A 25,604-nucleotide genomic window follows, 5' to 3' on the forward strand; every position below is an offset into this window, starting at 1 on the left:
TGGAGACAGCGGTTTAACAGCCAGAGAGATGAAAGAGTTTAGGGGTGGTTTAGGTTGGGAGGCAAGAAGGGAGTAATGAGGACATTCATTTAACGAGTCTCCCCTCCACTTCCCCAACACCCCATCCCCTCCCAAACCAGTCATTCAACAATAAATAATCACGCGTTCCATTTCTTTGGGGAATAAGGTAAACCTCAGATTACAGAACCAAGGCAGATAATTTTGCAGAATTACAATGAAACCAGTCACAATTCAACTGGGTTAGATTTCAACACGGAGATGATGGTGCTCCTCCAAACAGTCTTCACCCTGGGAAGCAGACACTCCTCCAGGATGAGGATGGACTGTAAATACACTGCCTCCTACTTTCAGCCGCTGAGAGAAGTCTTCCTCTGACGGACCAGCACTATTTCTTTTTCGCTGCTCTTTTCCCTTCTCCTTTCCTGGGCTTCTGCTTTCCACGAAGCTTCTTCAGACGCAGCTGCTCATCCTTGAAGTCCTGATGTTCATCTCTGAAAGGAGAAAGAAAAAAATAATTAGCCAGTATTTTTACCAGATTGGAAAAGTACACCTGCTAGAATGTTCCTTTAGGGGGTTCTGGTTATCAAACTCTGACTTCTACAGCTCAGTGAACAGAAAGGACAGGGAGCCCCTGACGTATAGATAGGCTGCATTCCCAGAGTTCATTTCTAAGTCAGTTTCCCCTCACAGAAGCAAGGTCACGAACAGCAGTTAATTGCCAAGCCCATCCGTGTAAACTGATATAACTAGGATTCAGCACTAATAATGCCCCACGTTTCCCTGTAACACACCAAGACTACACACTGACGGGGGCAGAAAGTGGGTATAAGCTTCAGTAGCTACATGAGACCCTGGGAGGCCCAGTGATCAGCACCTAAGATGATAGGTGTGGAGGAAGCTGCCTGGATGACAGTGGATGAGTCACATAGAAGGCTGCTGGGGAGTCTCCTGCAGAAGGAAGCTGGGTCAGCAGAGAGGAACTCTACAGACAGGTCTTCGACGGATCAAGGCGGTCAGGGCTATTTGTTCATATGAATAGGGTGTAAGCTGAAGACTGCCTGTACTGTATAAAAATGTCTGCATTTTACAATCAAACATGGTCATTCCTCAGTATCCTTGGGGGACTGGCTCTAGGACCGCCCCCCAACCGATACCAAAATCCACTGGTGCTCAAGTCCCTTATATAGCATAGCACATAATCCACACACATCCTCCTGTGTACTTTAAATCATCTACTTATGCTGCTGCTGCTGCTAAGTCACTTCAGTCATGTCCGACTCTGTGTGACCCCATAGACAGAAGCCCACCAGGCTCCCCCGTCCCTGGGATTCTCCAGGCAAGAACACTGGAGTGGGTTACCATTTCCTTCTCCAATGTGTGAAAGTGAAAAGTGAAAGTGAAGTCGCTCAGTCGTGTCCGACCCTTAGCGACCCCATGGAATGCAGCCTACCAGGCTTCTCCATCCATGGGATTTTCTAGGCAAGAGTACTGGAGTGGCTTGCCATTGCCTTCTCCGCATCTACTTATAATACTTAATAAATGTAAATGTTATACATAAAGAGTTGTCAGTGCACGGCAAATTCAAGGTTTGTTTCTTGGAACTTTCTGGAATTTTTTTATAAAAATATTTTCAATCTGTGGTTGGCTGAGTCTACAGATAGCTAACCTGTGGATATGGAGGGCCTAAAACAGTATAGTGTTTCAATATGTAAGCTCTGGAACCCATGTGACCCTAGGTTCAAGTCACAGCTCCACCATCTAGTAGCTGTGTGACCCTGAGTGAGGATCCCTCCCTCTCTGCACCTTGGTCTCCTCACCTGTACAAGTGTGGATAGTAGTAAACTAATTAAATGTAAGAGAGCGATTTCCTGGGCCCAATTTTCAACTCCTGATGCTGTTTTTTTTAGGGTTTCCCTGGTAGCTCAGCTGGTAAAGGATCCAATGCAGGAGACCCTGGTTATATTTCTGGGTTGGGAAGATCCCCTGGAGAAGGGCATGGCAACCCACTCCAGTATTCTTGCTTGGAGAATCCCCATGGACAGAGGAGCCTGGTGGGGTACAGTCCAGAGTCTGACATGACTGAGCGACTAAGCACACACAGCACAGCTGCTTTTTTTTTTATTCTTTAATTTTTGGCTGTGCCGTGTGACTTGTGGGATCTTAGTTCCCCAGTCAGAGATTGAACTCGGGCCCTTGGCAGTGAAAGCTCAGAGTCTTAACTGCTGGACCACCAAGGAGTTCCCCCAGGTTGTTTTACAAAATAGATAGGTTTTATAGGCTCCAAAATCACTGCGGATGCTGATTGCAGCCATGAAATTAAAAGACGCTTACTCCTTGGAAGGAAAGTTATGACCAACCTAGATAGTATATTAAAAAGCAGAGACATTACTTTGCCAACCAAGGTCCGTCTAGTCAAGGCTATGGTTTTTCCAGTGGTCATGTATGGATGTGAGAGTTGGACTGTGAAGAAAGCCGATCGTCGAAGAATTGATGCTTTTGAATTGTGGTGCTGGAGAAGACTCTTGAGAGTCCCTTGGACTGCAAGGAGATCCAACCAGTCCATTCTAAAGGAGATCAATCTTGGGTGTTCATTGGAAGGATTGATGCTAAAGCTGAAACTCCAATACTTTGGCCACCTCATGCGACGAGTTGACTCACTGGAAAAGACTCTGATGCTGGGAGGGATTGGGGGCGGGAGGAGAAGGGGACGACAGAGAATGAGATGGCTGGATGGCATCATTGACTCGATAGACATGAGTTTGAGTGAACTCCGGGAGTTGGTGATGGACAGGGAGGCCTGGCATGCTGTGATTCATGGGGTCGCAAAGAGCTGGACACGACTGAGCGACTGAACTGAACTGATAGGGTTGGATGTTTCATTCCATGAACATGACAGCTACAACAGACCTCTCTGGGATTAGCTATGTGCTGTGCTTTGCTTAGTCGCTCAGTTGTGTTCAACACTTTGTGACCTGATGGACTGTAGCCTTCCAGGCTCCTCTGTCCATGGGATTCTCCAGGCAAGAATGTTGGAGTGGGTTGCCATGCCCTCCTCAGGATTTACTGTGATTGCCCCCAAGTAAGTCACTCTCAAAAAAGCAGCCAGAGTAATTCTTCTGAGACGTAAGTCAGATCATGTCACTCCTCTCTGTTCACAGCCTGGCAAATCGCTCTCTGCTTTCTCAGCCCCCTTCACAACCTGCCTCCTGTCCCATGGCTTTCCCTTCAGCCTGTGAGGCTCCTGGAACAGACAAGGTGTATTCCTCAAGGCCTTTGCTCTGCTTTGGTCTCTGCCTTGAAAGCTCTTCCTTGGGTCCCCCCGGCTCACTCTCCACCCTCAAGTCTCTGCGGAAACCTCATCTTCTCAGTGAGGCTACCCTGACCGTTCTGTTTAATACTGTGAACCATCCTCGCCCTGCCCACTGAGGGCCCAGTCAGCACTCTTGATCCTGCTCAGCTGGCTCTACTACTTTTTCCTCCTGCATCACACTCAACTTTGTAACATACCACATAATTTACTTATTTAGTATGTTTTTCCCTCTCTTCTTCCCTCTTGTCAATCATTTCTGACAACCCCCCAGCCAGAAAGAAAATTCCAAAGGCAGGGGTCTTTGTGGATGAACCACCCAAGCACCTGGTTGATGGAATGAGTCACTGTTTTTGAGACCCTAATTCCCTCCCCGTTTTGTAGGTCTTTGTAAGATTTTTTTTTACTGAAGTCTGTCTGCTTTCATCCTGTCTGACTCCCCAGGAGGCCTGGCGTTAGAGGCATCATTTACTGTAACTAGGGACTACATACATGAAAATAATTGTACTTCTCCATGGATAACTAAAGCTAAGTATTTTTCCTCTGTCTCCAAAGATAGTTGAGGCTTTATTTTTCAAACAAATGGGGAGCAGCAGCAAAAGAGTAAATTAAAATAACGGAAGGTAATTTTGGTATGGGTTATGATTTTCTACTCAGGACATGGGTCTTTCAATATTTTATTTGGGGTAAGAATAAAATTAGTTTTTATTTTTTGAGCCAAGAATTTAGGGAGATAATCCCAAAAGCAATTCCAGAAATTCAAAATACATCATGTTTATCATCTCAAGTGATATATTAACTAAGAAAATCTATTTTGTTCATTGAATGTTTCCCTTGTGCCCATCTTAAGGTACTTAAAAATCTGTTGGGTAAATGAATGTACCAATCTCTAGTTATTTGGAATGAACTGTTAATCTTATTAGAGTAAACAGTCCCAAATTAATTTTTGTAACATTGCCCTAAGACAATTAAAACATGTTAAATTAAAAAAAAAAAGTAGGCATTTGACTTGATACAATTATGTACTGTTTGAATTCTTGTATAATGAGCACATATTCGTTTGGTAATTAAGACATTTTTTAAAAGAAAAACGATCACAGGGGTATTTGATCTTTTTTCTTTCTAGAGCGGCATATCATCTTAAGTGCCCACTTCCTACACATGCACAAACATATAAGTGCATGTGGAAAGAGCCCGCTACTCTTACCATTACGTATTATTATCCTATTATAATATCGATTTACCCATTACCCGTAAAGGTAAACTTCAGCTTTAGTGTACCAAAAAGGGCACCAATTAAAAATGCCCAAAGAGGGTGAAAGGAAATAAGAAATCCAACCAAACTGCCATCAGGAAAGAAAGGAGGCGCCCCCTCACCAGGTAGGAAGCAGGTTGGCTGTGCCCTTTTCATCTGACCAACAGGATCTTCTCAGTGTGTGGGCCTGTCTCCTCTGCATCCATTGAGCGCTCTTATTTTTTTTTTGTGTGTGTGTAACAAAGTTTTATTAAAGTATAAAGGAGATAGAGAAAGCTTCTGACATAAACATCAGAAGGGGGCAGGAAGAGTACCCCCCTGCTAGTCTTCAGCTGGATGTTATATAGTCACTGCTGCTGCTGCTGCTGCTAAGTCGCTTCAGTCGTGTCTGACTCTGTGTGACTCCACAGACGGCAGCCCACCAGGCTCCCCCGTCCCTGGGATTCTCGAGGCAAGAACACTGGAGTGGGTTGCCATTTCCTTCTCCAATGTGTGAAAGTGAAAAGTGAAAGTGAAGTCGCTCAGTCGTGTCCAACCAGTATCGACCCCATGGACTGCAGCCTACCAGGCTCCTCTGTCCATGCGATTTTCTAGGCAAGAGTACTGGAGTGGCTTGCCATTGCCTTCTCCATATTGAGTGCTCTTAGATTAACGACTAATTCAAGGTCTCTCTAGAGCTGAGTATCTAGTCAATGTCAGTCACATCTCAGACATAATTAAGGTATGTCTTCTGGTAAGTACATGTTTCCTGTTTTTTTCTTAGTATACTCATTATGGATATTTTGAAAGCTTTCCCCTCCCACAACTGTACCTTTTGAACTACCTGGGCACTATTATAAGAACCAAAAAACTATCAAAGTAGAAAGGCTAATTTTTTCCCTTTCTGATCTATTAAACAAACCTCCTATAGGTTACTCTTTGTGGGTTTTGTTTTTTTTGTCATTACCTGTAGAGGCCAAGAAAACGTAGTATCCCCATGAGTGCAAAGTAAGTGTTGTGATTTGGATACCAGTCATAAGTCTCCTTCCTCTTGGCCAAAGGCTGCTCACTGAACAGCTTCACCACTTTCATGGATTTGGAATCAGTAGGTCTGGCAACCTCACTGAACACCCGGGCACTCAGACGACTCATGCGCAAGGCATATTCTGAAAGTGAAGACATATCTTGAGCAGCAAGGAACAAGAAGCCCTATAGAAAAATAAGAACACAAATGGTTCATGTTAAGAAATTCCCAGATTATCTAAGGAATGCTTTACAAAGTGAAAACACAGAGAGCCACCCATGACTTAGTTCATGTTGGCAGGACATGCCTTGTGGTTGAGAAATATCCACAGTTTGAAAGGTTATTTCCTTTGCATGCTTTCCGCTTGCATCTTTTACGTTTGGTATTCGCATATGATTATTCCTATGCTGTAATGCCCTTTTTACAATGAATGGTTTTGTGATTTAATAGGTTATTTACTGATAGTCAGCTTACCTATTTGTAGGCTAGATGAGGACAGGGAAACAAGTTATCCAGCCACAGCATCTGTTATTATACCTTCAGAAAACACCGACCTCAGCACTCTACAGAATAAACATGCTGACTGCTTGCCATCTAAAGGTTTAATCACGGTGGAGAAATAATTATGCTGTTGTCTTTATTATCAGCCCTTTGAACACTGTTCTCCTCCAGGGCTCCAGATGGCTCTGAGAACGGCTAATGAGTTATGAGGTCATTTAGCCTCTAGTTTGCTGGACTAGATTCTGCCTAGAGACTGAGAGCCAGTTGGGAAAAACAGAGATAGTAGTCTTATAGGAATTAACGTGATAGCTCAAAAGATTCATTTTATTCCTGAATGTTGTGATGTGACATGTCTTATCTTCCATCTTATATATTCTGTTTTAATGAAAACCTGCTAAATTCGTATTAGCTGAAAACAGTAACTTTTTCTTTGGAGGCATAAAATGGTGAAATAGCATAAAAAATGATATCTGCAATATGCAGAAATTACAGGTAATATATATTGAAGATTATATAAGTGATACATTAAAAATCAAGACTGTTCACAAGTACTATACCAATATTTTGTAACTATAAATGGAATATTACCTTAAAAAATTGTGCATCACTATAGGGCATATCTGTAACATATAATATTGTACATTAGCTATAATTCAATTACAAAAGCAGTAGAGAGTTTCTTATATTAGAAAAAAGAATGATAGCAGTGGACTAACTCTCATTCCATTTTAGTTCAAATGTAAGGGTAACTGTCAGCAGAGTATACTAATTTACATAAACTTTTGTAGTGACACGAGAGTTTTGTTGACCAAGACAGTATCCTGGGGGACAGTTCATCTAGGATGAAAAGGAGCTGACCTCTGAATAGAAAAAAAGGCATCAACCTATCTTGAAAAACCAATGGAAGAAATATATTAAAACAAAACCCTCCTAAACAGGAATGCTGCCAAGTAAATTTCAAAATTGCTCTGGCAATTTAAATACCCAGTATTTAAAGAACTTTTCATGTCCATTCCAAGATCCACTGAAAGCCTAAAGGATGACCTGAAACCAATTTCAGGTCAATCTCTAACCAGTTACCTTCTGAAAACCAACCAAGCAATCTTGGGCCAACAGTGCCACCTGAAGGCCAGCAATGGGAGAACGGTCAGGTCCAAGGTCTCCCCGCCCATCTCCCCTCCAAGCCGGGATCTGTGCAAGCCTTATTCCTTTCAGCACTCTCTGTTCCAGGATTCCCTTCGTTCCCAACTCTTGCTCCACTGTGGATGGGGATGGATTGGGGTTGTTAGGGCTAGGTTTATAATTTCATCAATGAGATAAAGTCACGAACAGTTTAACATATAAAGAGAATATAATAACATATCAGGTTTTGTACATTACCAGAAGCTAACTCCAGAAGCTCCAAAAAGTTTCTTTGCATGCATTATCTTTTCTCTTCCCTCCACCCTTCAGTTCAGTTCAGTTGCTTAGTCATGTCTGACTCTTTGCGACCCCATGAACTGCAGCATGCCAGGCCTCCCTGTCCATCACCAACTCTGGGAGTTCACCCAAAATTGGGTGAACAATTACCTATTGTCTCTAAATAGGAGTTTCCCTTTCGGAAAACAAAGCTTGCAGGACTGTGTGAGAAATAAGACAGTGGCACTGAATAAATGGCAAACTGAAAAAAGCAAAAACCTAAACGTGCTTGGTATTCATATATTCTGTATATGGACACATTTGCTTGTTCCTTGTCCTCATTTAACCATGCACAAAAGGAGATGCATACCCCATGCAGCTGAACCTGTGCCTCCCTGGAATGGTATTCTCACTTACAAACACTGACCCAGGGAAACACAGGGAGGGGACCACAGCTTGGCAGTAAGGAGGCAGGGACTCACCAGGACTGTGGTCACTGAAACCAACACAGGATGCTAAGTCAGCTCCATGCCAACCTTGGAAGGCAGCAAAGTACCAGGACATGGCTCATGGATAATGAGGTCTCATTAGAATCCAATGGAGGGCTTCCCTAGTAGTCCAGTGGTTAAGGATCTGCATGCCAATGCAGGGGACATGGGTTTGACCCCTGGTCTGGGAAGATTCCATGTGCCACGGGGCAACTAAGCCCGTGTGCTGCAATTGGTGATCCTGCGCACCAGAGACTGTGCTCTGCATCAGAAGCCACCGCAATGAGCAGCCCTAGCACTGCTACTAGAGAAAAGTCCACATGCAGCGATGAAGAACCAGTACAGCAATACATAAGTAAATAAACAGAAAGATGTTTAAAAAAAAAGAATAATCCTATGGGAATGGTCATATCACAAACTCAAGTCCTAGAACTTTTCTGATGGAGAAAGAGAATAAGCCTCTCCAAACCTGAAACATTTACTAGAAACTTGCTAAACAGAAGCAAACAAAATGGCTGTAACAATCACCAGTTACTGCTTTGTAGCCTCTTACAGAGCACAGACCTATATGTTCCTGATGAAAGATGGCATCCGTTCCGTTCCGTCGCTCAGTCGTGTCCGACTCTTTGCGACCCCGTGGACTGTAGCCTACCAGGCTTTTCTGTCCATGGGATTCTCCAGGCAAGAATACTGGAGTGGGTTACCGTTTCCTTCTCCAGGCATAGGTGCTAGGTAATCTTTTCTTTCACATATACTAAAACAGCTCAAAAGTTATGCTGTCCCTAAATACTGGTCCTGAGACTGGCAAATTGCCACTCTTTACTAGCTTTGATTTTTTTTATTTTTTAAGATTGGGAAAGCCTTACCTAGGACTTTTCGGGATCCTCGTATGTCCCTTTAGAGAAACTTTCAACTTTATCTTAAAAACAAAGAAAGAACATGATTACTGTGTGAAAGACATTAAGGTAAAAGGCAAGTAAATTAGATTTTTATCCACACGAGGCCACTTAAAATATCAAATTTTTAAAAAATGTGAACTAAATAAAACGGTATCATGAAGAAAAATTACCTGGATTGAAAATGCTAAGTAAAAACGAATTACTGTAATGTGCTGGAGCAAGACAGGAGAAAATGTCCATATTTTTGCTTTAGCACATAAGGGTAAGTTTCTGTATCTTTCTGATAGGTCTGATGCAGTAAAAAGGTCAGGTTTGTACAGTAACTAACTTTGGATTATGTTTGCCTTTTTTCTTTGAAAAGTGTGGATGATGTTCAAGAGTTGTTAATCTGGGTATCCCTCAGTGTGGTGAATCTCGGGGAGCTGTATTTAGAAGCATATGCTGAAAGGTGTGTTTGTGGAAATTCTGCTGCGGAGGCAGGCTTCTCAAAAACCACTGGTTAGTGGGCAACGCCAGCTTTGCAGTACAAAATGTGGCTGGAATTTTGCCTTTCCGCTTGAATGGTCATATCGTGTTTGTAGTAGTGTGTATTCTTTGCCTTCCTTTTCTCGTCTACTACAGGACAGTTATACTATCTCACTGCCTTGCCAGGGTGACAGGCAAAGTCATGGCACAATGCCTGTCCTAAGAGCCATCAGGCAAGGAAGCCGCACACTGTGCACACGCGTTTCACACACACACAAAACCAATCTAGACACAATGCTTTATTATTTTTAAAGCTTGGTGCTGGTTATTTTACTGGGTCTCAGAGACATGAACGGCTCTGAAGGTAGGTCAAGCTTTACTCATTTCAAAAGAACATCCCTAACCCCCTCCAACTGCCTGGATCACACCTCCCTCCTGTTATGGAAGCGTCAAGCTGGGCTTTCCGCTAATATATTGAAGCTGCTAGAACTTATCTGCATTACCCCCGACTTCCACACACCTAAGACCCACTGATGAGCATAGAAACCGAGACTTGAATGCCGCCTGATCAGAGTAATTGGGCCGGAGAGGAAACTACGCTAGGGCCCTTCGTTTGGTAAATTCACCAAGTTAAGCAGGAGAAGGCCAAGTTGTTTGGGTGATACCTGTGAAATCTCCGAGGTGGTTAATGAAATTGACTCGTCCTATTCTTGGCGACTCTACAAGGTTGGAGACCCCCGCTCGGTCTCTAAAGCCATTGCCCATAACTCACTACAGATCCCCGCTAAAAGTCACGTACGGCCTTACCTACTTGTGACCTTCTCTCCTGTGAGCCCTTTTCCCGGAAGGCCAGCCCCCAGCCCGCCCCCAAGTGCCCGCCGGAGACTCCAGCGGAGAGCAGTAGAGAAACGGAAGCGTGCTGGCTAGAGAGGAGTCTTAGGGAAAGACCCGGAACTCTTAAGGTCGTACCTGGCGCCTGCGCAGTGAGAACAGCGCCTCCAGGTGTGCGGAGGCCTGACGGGAACGCAGGTTCAGGAGCGAGAGGCCTGGTTTTCATGGACTGTCCTGCAGGGTTCGCTAAGTGTATTTTGTTGGAAATGGCTCTAGCGCGGACCTCCCAACCTCTGAAGTAGTGTTTATACGTGTTCCTTGTCGGAGAGAATGAAAGGCGTTTGTTTTTTCTTTTCCTCCTTACGCTTTGTTTCTGTGTGTTTTCTTTCTCTTTTCATCCAACTTAGGCCTTGACGTGCTCCAAGCGCATTGCTTGACTTTAGGTGCTGAGGAATCTTCTGACTCACCAGGCAGTGCCATTCCCCTTCCTCGGGGAGGCTATTCTTGATACCCCTTTGCTGGGTTAGGGGCGCTGTTTGGAGCACTCTCTGTCTCTTTCCACCCACTGCCCTGGAAGCTTCTTCAGAGAGTAGACGGGGTTTCTGTCTTGACTCCTCAGTGGTTATCTAGGCCCCCTTGGCAGTATTTAACTCTGTAAGAGATCTGCTCTCAAGCAAGCCACATAGGCATTGAATTGAAGCGTTTGTTGAATGTTTGATAGTTCAACTGAAAACACTACTTATTTTCTGAGCATTATTCAGGCCTGTCATAAATATTCTAAAAATGTACCCTGGGAAAATGCAAATCAACAGCATGCTATATCCCTAGACACCCTCTTACCTTCTACGGAACTCTGTATTATTAACTTAGGTTTTGATATCTTATCAATATGTGTTTTAGAGTTTGTTTCTATCAAGTTAAGTTTTGACATGTTATCAACCTATGATAACAAGTAGCCTTGTTAGCTTGGGTCTGGCTTGAGAAGTTGTCACAGGGTGTAATGAGCATAGCATGTATAACTCAGTGCAAAAAATATACTGGGTGGGAATTTCACCTTGTCTTGGCTTGTTGGCTGCCCCTGAATATTGGCTGTTAGAAAGTTTAAAACCAAATTTGCAATGGACTCATGGCAAGAGCTATTATGTATGTATTTCCATAAACAAATATAAATCTTGTTGGCTCTGTTTTGTGTGTCTTCAATTTCCCCCTTTTTTGGGCCTACTTATTAGTTATGTTATCAGAATGTTTTGTGAATCTCTGTCAGCTATCATAATTTTTTCTTAAAATATAACAAGACTTACAGGTGGCTGTGTACTCTGGGGCACTTTACACTATGACTCCTATTAAGTCAATTTCATAGGGATCATACTCTTTTTCTAGAGCCTACTGTAACAAAATACCACAAGCTTGGTGGCTTCAAACACCAGAACTTTATTCTCTCACAGTTCTGGAGACCAGAAATCCAAAATCAGTATTCTGGAGCCAAAACCAAAATGTTGGCAAGGCTGTGCTCCTTCCTGAGGCTCTGGAATAGAATCATTTCTTTGACTCTTCCAGCTTCTGGTGCTTGCTGGCATTCATTGACTTATGGGCACATCATTCCGGTCTTCAAGGCCATAGTCTTCAAATGGCTTACCTCTTCCTCTTTACATCATCTTCTTGATGTGTATCAGATCTCCTGCTGCCTTCCTTTTAGAGGGATATGTGTAATTGCATTTAGGGCCCACTTGATAACCCAGGATAATCCCCCCAACTCAAGATTCTTAATTTATTCACATCTGCAAGGGCCCATTTCCCATATATAGTGGGAGTCACACCTTCCAGGGATTAGGACTGGCAACCTTGGGGGGACATTTTATTGTCCACAGAGTTAGAAACAGCAAGTCTATGATACTGACCTGTAGAAACTGTTACTGACCAATGGGGAAATTTAAATATTAGGTGGGCAAACTAATGGAACAGAATAAAATTTAACCTCCTGTGGACATTAACTTCCAGACCTTTGCTCACCCACTTGTACCTCCAAGCTAAAGCTTCCTTAAAGACATTTGTTACAGGTAGAAATTGCCTTCTATATTTCTCTTTTCTGAAACCCAGTGTTTTAAAATTGTGGATTATGAATCATTAGTTGGTTGTGAAATCAGTTTAGTGGGTCATGAGCAGCATTAAAAGATGATGGAATAGGAAATATCAGAGTGCATTGCATGTAGTAAGGGTAATAATTGTTTCATGAAACAATATGTATGTGTGTATTGGATCATGATATAAATATTCTGCTTACTGTAGGCTTGTAGAAGACATCTGCTGTAGCAAATTCACTATTCATCATACTCTATGGCAAGTTGTAGCCGGAATTAAAGTTCACGTCAATTGAATTTCTTATTGTGTGGAATAGTCCATGGAGCAGATGGATCCCTCCTCCCTCAAGTATTAAGTTAATTTACAGAGCCTTATTTCTTTAAGTGTTCTTCCCCAGTGTTGGGTAGGTTCTTTTATCTTATTTCTACATTTATATACGTTTATAATAGTTCTTTTCTCAATTTACAAAAGAAAGATCCTTTCCTCACCCAAGGTGTAAAACCCTCCAGTATGACAAGCAAAGATATTCAAGATGTTTTGGGAGAAGCTTCTTTTCCCCCCGATCATTATTTGTATTTATTAAAAACATTTAGTTTTGTATTGAGGTATAGCTTATTAACAATGTTTTGTGGCAGTTTCAACTGAACAGTGAAGGAACTCAGCCATCCATATACATGTATCCATTCTCCCCCAAACTCCCCTTCCCACCCATGCTGGCATATAACATTGAGTCCATGTGCTATACAATAGGTCCTTGATGGTTATCCATTTTCACCATAATAGTGTGTACATGACCTTCCCAGACTCCCTAACTATCCCTTTCCCCCGGTAACCATAATTTCATTTTCTAAGTCTATGAGTCTTTTTCTATTTTGTAAGTTAAGTTCCTTTGTATAATTTCTTTTTAGGTTCCACCTATGAGGGAAATTGTATGATATTTCTCCTTCTTTGTCTGACTTACTTCACTCAGTGTGACACTCTCTAGGTCCATCCTTGTTGCTGAAGATGACATTATCTCATTCTTTTTAATGGCTGAGTAATATTCCATTGTATATGTGTGCAACATCTTTTTCTGTTCCCCTGTCGATGGGCATTTAGGTTGCTTCCATGTCTTGGCTATTGCAGACAGTGCTGCAGTGAGCATTGGGGTACATGAATTCTTTTAATCATGTTTTTCTCTGGATGTATTGCCAGGATTGGGATTGTAGGGTCATATGGCAGTTCTATTTTTAATTTTTTTAAAGGGACTTCCATAGTCTTCTCCATAGTGCCTATACCATTCCTACCAACAGTGTAGAAGGCTTGCCTTTGGGAGAAGCTTTCTTTAATGATCAGTCAAGACAACATGAATCTTTCTTAGGCTTCTGTCTTTGCCCATCTTACATATATTCCAGATAAGGGTGAAGTAAACTCTTAGATATGGTAATTGGATATTCGTTGTGACTTTCTGAAATCAGATAGACTGTGTGAGTGTGAATGGTGGGAGTGATAGTAATTTTCCTTTAATCATCACATCTCTTTTATCTTCTGCGGTTAAGAAGTGTGTTGTTTTTGAAGGAGAGTCTGGCGAGAGCAGAGCGAAACTGGCATTGAAGAAAATATTGAACCCTAATTTTTTTTGCTTATGTATATAAACATAAGCAAAAAAAATTTTCCAGCTAGTCTCAATGCTTGTCTGTAGGATGTATTGTTATCTGGAAAGGAAAGTGACTGAACACCTGAAGGAGTGAAGGTTAGTAACACTGACTCTTTACCCAGGGACGGAACCCAGGTCTCCTGCATTGCAGGCAGACTTTTTACCAACTGAGCCACAAGGGAAGCCCAAGAATACTGGAGTGGGTAGCCTATCCCTTCTCCAGCTGATCTTCCAGACCCAGGTCTCCTGCATTGTAGACAGATTATTTTTTTTACCCACTGAGCTATCAGGGAAGCCCTCTTTTAAATATAAAATGAATTGTTTTAAGAGACCTTCATATTTTTTTCCCATTACATAGACTAATCTGCAGAAACATCATGCATCATTTTATTTGCTTATTTTTTCGATGACCACTTTGGGTACCACCTAAGATCACTTTGTGTACACCCATCTGTGCCTTAATTTTATTTTAGATTTGGCACGTGTTGTTCAATGAAATTTAAAACATATTGTGAAAATCACAGGTCACCAAATAGTTCCTGTTCCCTCTCTTTCCAGGCATAAGATTGTAGTTCATTTCATGCCAGTTCTTGGAGTTGGGTAAGGCCATGTGACTACCTATGGCCCATGGATTATAAACAGAAGTGAAGTGTTGCCTTTACCCATATGAAACTCTCTGGAGCTCTCCTTTCCCTCTGGTACAGAGGATCATTGCTTTGTCAGCCTTGAGAGTTGTGATTATCAGGAACAGATGCTGTTCTGCCAGCCACAGTATGCACCTAGCTTAGGTTAGAAAGAAGCCTTTGTTGTTTGAAGTCATACAATTTTGTTTTTTGTTATGGCGGCATGACATAGCCCATCCTGTCTGATACACTTATTTTATCAGATTCTGTCATGAAGTGCATAAATACATCCCTGTTTAATAATTTCTGCCTCTTATTAACAATAAAATTATGTGCTAGCTGCTAGACTGTTTTGTTGTAAACAGCATGTACTTTTATTCTTCATTAAATATTAGGGGAAATTTTTATTATTATTAAAAAAACTGCTTAGAGTATTACAGAACTTTTATGTGATTTTTACTTAGTTATTCCTGAAAGTTGAAAACCAAATTTCAGTATACACATGGACATACTTATTAAAGGGATACTGTGATTTAAAAAAAATTCTAATTCATAAATAGTATTTATTTTGTTTTACTACTGTGAATTAGCATATTAAAAAGCAGAGACATTACTTTGTCAACAAACGTCTGTCTAGTCAAGGCTGTGGTTTTTCCAGTAGTCATGTGTGGATGTGAGAGTTGGACTATAAAGAAAGCTGAGCGCCTAAAATTGATGCTTTTGAACTGTGGTGTTGGAGAAGACTCTTGAGAGTCCCTTGGACTGCAAGGAGACCCAACCAGTCCATCCTAAAGGAGATCAGTCCTGAGTGTTCATTGGAAGGACTGATGTTGAAGCTGAAACTCCAGTACTTTGGCCACCTGATGCAAAGAACTGACTCATTGGAAAAGACCCTGATACTAGGAAAGATTGAGGGCAGGAAGAGAAGGGAATGACAGAGGATGAGATAGTTGGATGGCATCACCGACTCAATGGACATGAGTTTGGGTAAACTCTGGGAGTTGGTGATGGACAGGGAGGCCTGGTGTGCTGCGGTTCATGAGGTCGCAAAGAGTCGGACACAACTGAGCGACTGAACTGAACTGAACTGTGAATTAAGTGATGACAAAATGTACATACATTTTTATTCCTGATTTTATAACATTATAAAATGTATAAACTAACTGTATTAGTTCTTATTAATACATCATTTTAGTCTTGATTGGTTTTAATAATTGAACTTATGAGATATATTTTATAATCTATTTCCCAGTTTTTAGAAAATTTGCATCAAATACACATACTAACACATTTATTGGAATTGAAAATTGTCACACTTTTTCTCAAAGTGAATTTCATTTAGATGATTGGTTTGAAAATGAAGATTGACTTTGCTAATTAGATTATGTGGTCAATAACACATTTTCTCCAAATTGAGTAAATTATATCTGCAGCCCCTCCAGGGTTCAGCAAAAATATGTAAAGTACATAATGTAATGAAAGTGTTTTATAAAAAATATTTTGCATTAAATTAATAATGTTTCCATTTTGCTAATCCTTTAAAGGTTATTTCAGGTAAGACAAGATACTTTTAAATGAGAACAAAAGAAATATGGATTTGGTAAATCTTAGTATTGTTTTTTTGATTTCCCAGACATTGTGAAAGTGAATAGCAATGATGCCTGGATAATAAATTCTTTTTCTTTTAACTCAAATTTTAGATTCTGTTTTGGAGGGTAACAGCCTCTCCATTGTTTACTAGTTATGTTATTTTGAGTTGCAGAAATTTTATGTTTTTCCTTTTATTAGCATCTGTAGTAGGAATCTTCGGAGAAGGCAATGGCAAGCCACTCCAGTACTCTTGCCTAGAAAATCGCGTGGACAGAGGAGCCTGGTGGGCTGCAGTCCATGGGGTCGCTACTAGTCGGGCACGACTTCACTTTCACTTTCACTTTTCACTTTCATGCATTGGAGAAGGAAATGGCAACCCACTCCAGTGTTCTTGCCTGGAGAAACCCAGGGACGGTGGAACCTGGTCAGCTGCTGTCTATGCACAGAGTCGGACACGACTGAAGCGACTTAGCAGCAGCAGCAGTAGGAATCTTAGCAGCAGACAGTTACTGCTCCAGGTCCATATATTCTTCTAAAAATCAGATTGAAAACAATTCTTTGTTTTCAGAAAAATTTGAGAAACTAGTGAAGTTGTCAGTTGATAGATCATCACAAGTAATTTTTATGATAGATTTCTATATAATCTTTTGCATCTAACTTGGGATGAATTTAAGGAATTGGGTGATATTGCTATGACCTAGCTTTTTCCATTCCCATCTACTTGCTCCTGTGAACAAAGTTTCTCAGTGCTTACGTCAATACAAGTAAAAGTAGAATTGATGCTGTCTCATTCAATAATAAGTAATAGTTGTACATGGATACGTTAAATCAATGGGGAAAACTTCTGTTAAGAGATGTGTTAAATTTTTTGTTGTTTATAAGCATTCACCTTGGACAGCAAGGAGATCAAACTGGTTAATCCTAAAGGAAATCAACCCTGAATATTCATTGGAAGGACTGATGCTGAAACTGAAGCTCCAATACTTTGGCCACCTGATGTGAAGAGCCAGCTCATTGGAAAAGACCCTGATGCTGGGAAATATTGAGGGCAGGAGGAGAAGGGGGTGACAGAGGATGAGATGGTTGGATGGCATCACTAACTCGATGGACATGGGCTTGAGCAAACTCTGGGGGAGGGTGAAGGACAGGGAAGCCTGGTGTGCTGTAGTCCATGGGGTTGCAAAGAGTCGGACATGACTGAGAGACTGAACAACAACGTCATAAGCACTCACCAAAATTCATGATATGTTTAATCTGTTTTGATGGCTTGTATACCAAAACACTGTAACCCCTAAATCAACCCAAAGGGAAAACTATTTTTAACAGAGAATTTCAGTCACAGAAGTTTAAAAAAATTAAAATTAGATTTACAAATATTTTATTGCAAAGAAATAGATGATCAAGAAATGTCTTTTAAGTATAAAAATATGTTAGGATAAGGTGACATTTCATGAGGTAAGTAGAATGTAACTTCAAGGAGAAAAAGAAATGGTGTAAACTTTTCTACTACCAAAGAAGGTCATATTTGTGTATTTTATAAACAAAATGATGATGGATATGAAATTACTACTCCATTGGACATTGAAAAGATGATGTAATGCTTTTATTTTAAAATTTTCATGTTGGCGATACACTTTGCCGTTCTTTGAATTTATGATGAAAAATTTTAGATGTCAACTTAAAATGTGCAAGGGAGCACATGCTTTCTCTTAGGTGGGTCATAAGCAAAAGTTCAAAGATCATTTGTATTTTATTTTTTATGCTAACAGTTTCTAAGGCTGTTTCCAAAAGTGCTAACTGGAGAATTAAGGTAGTAGAGCTTCCCTGGTGGCTCAGAGGTTAAAGCGTCTGCCTCCAATGCGGGAGACCCGGGTTTGATCCCTGGGTCGGGAAGATCCCCTGGAGAAGGAAATGGTAACCCACTCCAGTATTCTTGCCTGGAGAATCCCATGGACGGAGAAACCTTGTAGGCTACAAGTCCACGGGGTCGCAAAGAGTCGGACACGACTGAGCGACGGAACGGAATGGAGTCTAGGATTAATTACAGTTTCTTTTATTAATTACACTTTCTTTCTGATATCTCTTTTTGTGAGAACTCATTGCACAAAAAGAGTTATACCTGTCACTTACCTGGGTAGTTGTCTCATTTTCATAAGTACATGGGTATTTATGTAGGATATTTATATACATGTTGGATGTGTATATATTCCTGGATATTGATATACAGGGACAAACACCTCTCTTAAGGTGGCACTAACTACCACTAGTGACCTTCACCCTTCTTTGTTGTTTCTGTTACCCAGTTCTTGTATGGCTGTTGTATGTTATTTCAGACAAAAAAGGTGATGCATAAGGGAAAAATAAAGCTTAGAAATATAGGAAAATATTATCTCTTTATCAGAATAATTTAAGTGCACTTTCCCCTACATTAGTACATTTAAAAACATCAACGGTTTGTGAAAGTGTTTAATAGCATGTTGGTATCATGTGAAAACCCACTACCAAAGGATCTCTGCATCCAAGGCCCTCTATTTTCTGGGCTTCCCAGCCCTTTACCTCAAGCCTAAAACCACCTTTATCCATTGATCCTACACTCTTTATGTTGTAGTTGCCTGAAATATTACATGTACATTTATTGAAATTTGGAGAATATTAGTAATTTTTGTTCTCAGCAGTTATACATATTTTAAATAAAGAAGAAAAAGAGTCTGTTATGTTTACCTAGATATTTACCATCTTTGTTGTTCTTCCTTCTTTCCTGATGGTCCAAGTGCCCCTCTGGTATAATTTCCTTTCAGCCCGAAAAACTTCTTTTGTCACTTTTTAAAGAGCAGATCTGCTTGTGACAAATTCTTTTATTTTTGGTTCATGTGAGAATGTCTTTATTTCATTGTCATTCCTTAAAGGTTCTTCACTGAATGTAGAATTCTGGGTTGAGAGTTGTTTTCTTTCAGCTCTCAGAAATGTTGTTCTGCTCTCTTCTGGTCTTCATGGCTGCTGAGGAGAAGTCAGCAGTTGTTCAGAGAGTTGCTCCCCTATATGTAATGTGTCGGTTTTTAAGATTTAAGAAAAACACTTCTTTGGGACAAGAGTAAAAACCATGCCAGATTCATAAATCAAACTTTTGAAGACCAAATTTTTTTTCCTTAAATCTTAAAAATTGACATCTGTACATTTATGACTTCACTGTATTAGGGAACTTTTGGCCATTATTTTTTCAAAAATTCTTTTTGTATTAATTTACTTCTCCTGTCCTTCTAGGACTCCAGTGACTCAAATGTTAGATTATTTGATAATGCTCTGTTTATTTCCCCCACTTTCAGGTTGAATAACTGCTATAATCTATTTTCAATCTAATCTTTAGTTTCACTGGCCCTTTCCATTCTCATTGTCTCTGTTCTTTTATCAAGCCATGCATTGACACTTTAATTTCATATAAAACGTTTATTTTCAGTTCTAAAATTTCTGTTTGAGTCTTTGCTGTTGAACCTATTACTTTGCAAAAAATTCTGTATTTCTATTCACTTAAAGAACGTTTATCTTCATGAAGCATGGATATGATGACTAAAGTCTTTGATATTTCCAATATCTAGGTTGTCTTGGGGTTGGCATATCCTAATTTTCCTTTCCTTACAAATTGATCATAATTCCCTGGTTCTTTGTATGCTGAATCACTTTGGATTGTATCATGTATTTTGAGTATTAGGTGGTGAGTCTCTCAGCCCTGTTAAAATTCTCCGGAGAATGTTGATTTTTGTTTGTTTTGGTACACAGTCAGCTTGGTTACATTTGGATTGTAAGTTGTGTGTTGCCTTCTATGTCAGTTCAATTTTCAAAGCCCTTACAATGCTGCTTTGGGTCATGTCTAAGCATGTGCAGATTAGGGAGTAAGCCTAGTAATGGGTGAGTCTATGCATGTAGAGAATTAGGGATCCTTTTGTCTCTCTTTCTGCTCTCTAAGATTTTCCTCACACTCTCTGAGACCCAGGAGCCTCTTTTCTTCATCCTCTGGCTGTAAAGACAGGTTTCTGTTAGGAGTTTAGTCACCTGCATTGCATGATGGGGCCACCCATGGGGCCGAATAGGGAGAAAAAAACGGTAGGGGTTCCTTTGCAGTCTCTTTCCCCACGTCCTGTTTAGAATGATAAGTTACTGAGGTTTCGGATGCTTACTCCACCGCCACTGTGCTACAGCCCCAGGACTGGGGCTGATCTCTTGGTAAAGCTGGCTCTCAGGCTCTCAGGTTCCTGGTCCTCACGACAGTGAGGCAGTGTTTCTCTTGGAGTTTATTTGCTACCAGACCCAGGTTCCTCACTCGGGTCACCCTTGGGTGAAATCTGGGAGATACAAGAGGAAAGACAAAAGGAAGCTCGTCACTTCTTACCCAGAGATGATTTGTTTAAATTCCAGAGTAAAAGCCTCTCCCATCTTCTGGACAAGAGATTGCCAACAGTTCCTGTATAAACTCTGAGTCTCGTAGTTTTGGGGTCTTAACCTTTGGTTTTAGCACTGCTGCATCTTCAGCTTAATGTCACGCCCTCGTTGTTGTTGTTCTGTGGGGAACTGGGTATCAGAATTGGTGCTGAGATGCTCTCTGAGTAGTAAATGGTCTGTTTGTATAATCCAGAGACCTGGTATTTCTTTGTATAAAAATCAACTCCAAATGTGTCGTAGATCTAAATATAAGAACCAAAACTATAAACTTTCTTTGAGAAAACATACAAGAAGACTACTGTGATGTTAGACTAGGCAAAGTCTTTCTGGATCGGACATGAAAAATGCAAGCCATGAAATAAAAAGTTGATAAATTATGCTTCTCGGACATGAAAAATGCAAGCCATAAAATAAAAAGTTGATAAATTATGCTTCATCAAAAATGTAAAACTTAGCTGATTTTTGAAATGTACCTTTAAGACTATGAAGAGATAAGTCACAACTGGGAGAAACTATTTGCAAAAATTATACCTGATAAAAGACTTGTGTCCAGTCAGAAAATATAAAGAACTCCTACAACAAAAATATAAGAAGATAAACAACCCAATTAAAAAAATGAGCAAAAGGTGTGAACAGACTCTTCACCAAAGAAGATACACAGATGAGAAATGAGCATGTGAAAAGATGTTTAACATCAGGGGAGTGTGAGTTAAAGGCAACATATTGACTAGAAAGGCTAAAATTAAAAACAGAGAATAAGAATGTTGATATGGATGTGGAGCTAGTGGAAGTGGAAAATGGTATAGCTACTTTGGAATATAATGTGGCAGCTTATTATAGTGTTAAATATATCCTTACCAGAATTCCCCCAGATTTCCACCAAAGAGAAATTAAAAAATATGTTTACACAAAGACTTGTACTCAAATGTTTATAAGCAGCCTTATTTATGATTGTCCAGACTGAGAAGTGTGAAGGAATGTCTGTGTGTAAATGAAGAAGATATTCTTAAAATCAGTCTGACTGAAAAGTGTTCTTCTCTGGCTATTTCTAATGTTATTAATTGAATTGCTTTTCTTTCTGGATCCCTAGCCAGTTTCTCTTAATAAAACAGCGTATAATCAGCCCATCGTTGATTCTTCCACTCTTCGCTGGTTCAGTACTTTCTCCTATTTTTTCTTAGAACTTTACTAACTCCGGGAGTTGGTGATAGACAGGGAGGCCTGGCATGCTGTGATTCATGGGGTCACAAAGAGTCGGATATGACTGAGCGACTGAACTGAACTGAATGGGGTAATTAACTCATCCCTTCACAGTGAATCTTGGTTTCTATCTGCTCACAGGAATTCTAGAAACCATCATCGTCATCGTCATTATATCAGCAGCAGCAGCATGTAAGTACCATCATCACATCATCATCACCAACATCACCACCTCCAAACCTTCATCATCCTGAAAGTGGTTTTTCAATCATCATTGAAGTGGGTTTTCAATCCCGTCCGTCTAAAACAGGGCAGACGCCACATAACTGAGCTTTAGCAGACTTGCTCTACTCTTCGGAAATAATCTCACTCCCAAGCCTGTTACTGTGGTTCTCATGGAGTGAGGTAGCAAAGTGGTTAAGAGCATAGGCTGTGAAGCTAGACTTCCTGGATTCACACTGTCGCTGAGCCATTTACTAGCTGTGCCGCCTCAGGCAAGTTACTTAACTGCTCTGTGCCTAAAGCTTGGGGAATTTTTAACCTCTCTGTGCCTTAATTTCTTCCTCTGTCAAATCAGACTGATGCTGGTGCCTGTTTCATAGGATTGTTCTGAATATTAAATGTAATATTATAAAGCATTTAGAGCAGTGCCTGATACATAGTTAGCTCATAGTACACAATAGCTTAGCTGGTAAAGAATCCACCTGCAATGCGGGAGACGTGGGTTCAATCCCTGGGTTGGGAAGATCCCCTGGAGAAGGGAAAGGCTACCCACTTCAGTATTCTGGCCTAGAAAATTCCATGGACTGTATAGTCCATGGGTTCCCAAAGAGTTGGACACAACTGAGCTTTACTTTCACTTTCAAATGCTAATAGTAAATGAATTATAATAATAATTATATTGCTGTTCCTGTTTCCTGGAATGTCCTGTCCTCTGCCTTCTATTTAACCAAGCCATCTATCATGAAGGCTCAGGTTACTTCCATGGCTGACTTGAATTCATTCTGCCTGTTTTATCTTTTTTTAAATTTTTTATTGGAGTATAGTTGATTTTAAATGCTGGGTCTGTTTCAGGTATTCAGCAAAGTGAATCAATTATACATGTATCCACTCTTTTTTAGATTCTTTCTCATACAGGTGATTACAGAGTTTGAGAAGGGTTACCTGTGCGATCCAGTAGGTCCTTATTAGTGATCTATTTCATATGTAGTTGTGTGGATATGCATCCTGTTTTGGTTCTTACTGATATCCGTCTCCTCTACAGTCATGTGGTACTTATAACCTGACCCACATCATTTAACCGATAGTGTGTTGAAGTCTTTCAACCTCCCCTTCTCTAGCTGCAGTTTACCTTCTCCAAGAGCAGGAAGTGTGTCCTGCTGAAGCTCTCTTTGAGTTCCAGACTCACATCTTTAAGGATGGGGGGGGGGTGGATTTTTGCCCGAGGGTCCCACTGCTGCCTCAAAGACCTTGTGCTGGACATTCCCGCTTGCCCCTCCGTGTGTACTCTCCACTCTTCTCTACCCTGCTCTCTGCTTTAGGAGCTGACCTCCTAAAACTGTATTTCTTTGGACCCAGGCATTAGGAGGCATCAGCAAGAGATTAGAAGGTATTTGTTCCCTTGAGTCCCTCCAGCCTGGGTGGCTCTTTTCCCCAGAGCCCTTGGGCAGCCCTCCCCTGCAGCCACAGTTCACGCTGACCTTGTTAACTGCTTTCCTCCTCTGGGCTCTGCAGGCCTGTGGGCAGTAACAGCTTGCTGTTCTGGTGATTGGGGTGCTTTACCATCCCTTGTTAGTTTCCTGAACAGTCCATGCCAAATGATGCTAATTTGCTTCAGTCGTGTCTGACTCTTTGCAGCCCAATGGACTGTAACCCACCAGGCTTCTCTTTCCATGGGATTTTCTGGGCAAGAATACTGGAGTGGGTTGCCATGCCCTCCTCCAGGGGATCTTCTGACCCAGGGATCTGGGTTCCTGACCCGCGTTTCTTACGTCTCCTGCATTGGCAGGTAGGTTCTTTACCTCTAGCGCCACCTGGGAATCCCCCTTAATAGCCCACATACCTTTAATTTCTTCCTTTCCTATCCTTGTATTACTATTTTTTTCTAGGCTTTCTTCAGAGTCTAGGGATGCCAATAAAATGTTAAATAGAAGCGATGTTAATGGGAATCTCGTTTTGTACCTGATTTCAAAGAGGAAGTTTGCAATTTTTTTCCCATTAAATATAATGCCTGCTGCAGTTTACTGTAGACATTATTTATCAGATGATGGCTTTTTGCTTTTATTTCTGCTTTGCGAAGAGCCTTTTCTAAGTTATGAATCTATGTTGAAATCTATCAAATACTTTTCTATATTTATTGATGTGCTTATATTTTTTAAAAAATTCTTTTTTCTACAATGCAGTAAATTATAGTGATTAATTTTTATTCCTGGAATAAACTGATCTTGACTGATATATTTACTATTATTTCTATATATTTTTGTATTCATTTGCAAATATACTGTTTAGGGATTTTACATCTATACTGATAAGTATTATTAACCTATAATTTTACTTTTTAAAAAATGTATTCGGTTTTGGTATCAAGGTTATGCTAGTTCATAAATCTATCCTCTTTTTCTATTCCCTGGTATAGTTTTGAGGTCGACATTATTTCTTCCACAGATGTTTAGTAGAATTTGCTGGTAGAGTCATCTAGGCTTGTGTTCTCTTTGTTCAAAAATTTTGAATTACAGTTGTTTTGGATAATCATTATTCTTGTTATTTTTTTGAAATTCTACTCACTGCCCATCTGAAACGGGACTCTTTTCCTTTATGTCAATTTTGATAAGTTGTATGTGTTCTAGAAAGTGGTCCATATAGCCTAGCTTTTAATGTTTGTTGCCATAGTAGGCTATGGGTTATTAATTTTCAAAGAACCAACCTTTAGCTCAGATAATCTTCTCTGCTGTATGTTTGTTTTCTATTTTACTGTTTCCTTCTGTTTTTATTATCTTCTTCTATTCTATTTGGGTCGAATTTGTTGGTTTGGTTTTTATTTACTTATAATGTGGAAGTTTAGCATATTGATTTTAAACTGTCTTCTTTCTTACTGTATGCAATTAAAGAAATGATGACTTCTGAGGAGAGTGAGATCCCTGTGGGCCAGAGTGGCTAGAGAAAGAATCACAGAGAAGTTGGGACTTGCATTTTCAGAAAGAGGAACACAAGTGCTTAGCAGACTGATGGAATATTGTAAACAAAAACTTAAGGCAAGAATATATTAAAATTTTTTAATAGAAAATTTCAAACATATACACATGCAGAGAGTGATATAATGAACCCCTGTGTACCCACCTTCCCCTCCTCTGATGTTATTTGGAAGTAAATCATGGATGGCATATGATTTCATATGCTATATTTCAGCATGCATGTCTAAAAGATTGGGAATCTTTTTTGCTTATTTAAAATAAAATCAGCCTGTTGAGGACTTTGTAATGAGGTGTTAATAAGCAGTAACATTATCATGGTAATTTGGCCTGAAGACTCATGAACATGCAAATCTGGGGCCACATGGCCTTCTTACTCTGAAACCTAAACTCAAATCCTGGAACTGTTACAACTCTGATAGAACAAAAAGTCACACCTGTCAGTATGAGAGAAGAAGGGTCCAAAGATGTCATCTTAGAGGTCATTGGAAAACACGTTTCCATTAATGACCAGGAATCTTATCAGTTAGGCCACTTGTTTAGGAAATCAACACAACCTGGCATAGACTGCAGGCAATTTAGAAGGGATTTTGTTTAAGAGGCATGATGCGTTGCGTAAACTATAGGCACACACTCTTGTGTTAGCTTGACTGCTAAGCTAACATTCACTCCTTCTCTGGCTTTTG

At 40.4% G+C, this 25,604-nt stretch overlaps 1 protein-coding gene across 6 annotated transcripts; it reads right to left on the reverse strand.

Moving 5' to 3' along the window:
• Positions 1-153: 153 nt before the first annotated feature.
• On the reverse strand, positions 154-10,245 carry MRPS33 (mitochondrial ribosomal protein S33). Of its 6 annotated transcripts, XM_055421383.1 has the most exons (5): positions 10,003-10,138; positions 8,840-8,892; positions 6,676-6,707; positions 5,530-5,771; positions 154-512 (listed from the first exon to the last, which is right to left on the reverse strand). In XM_055421383.1, exons 3-5 carry the CDS (start codon positions 6,703-6,705, stop codon positions 407-409), a joined length of 378 nt encoding a protein of 125 aa, XP_055277358.1. In that variant the 5' UTR covers positions 6,706-6,707; positions 8,840-8,892; positions 10,003-10,138; the 3' UTR covers positions 154-406. The 6 variants fall into 6 exon arrangements, with proteins under 6 accessions (XP_055277358.1, XP_055277360.1, XP_055277361.1 ...); XM_055421385.2 differs by lacking the exons at positions 6,676-6,707; positions 10,003-10,138 and adding an exon at positions 10,145-10,245; XM_055421386.2 differs by lacking the exon at positions 6,676-6,707.
• Positions 10,246-25,604: the final 15,359 nt, after the last annotated feature.

The sequence above is a fragment of the Moschus berezovskii genome, chromosome 3 (genome assembly GCF_049115385.1).
Source record: "Moschus berezovskii isolate FMDL1 chromosome 3, NW_MosBer_1.0, whole genome shotgun sequence".
NCBI classification, from domain to species: domain Eukaryota; kingdom Metazoa; phylum Chordata; class Mammalia; order Artiodactyla; family Moschidae; genus Moschus; species Moschus berezovskii.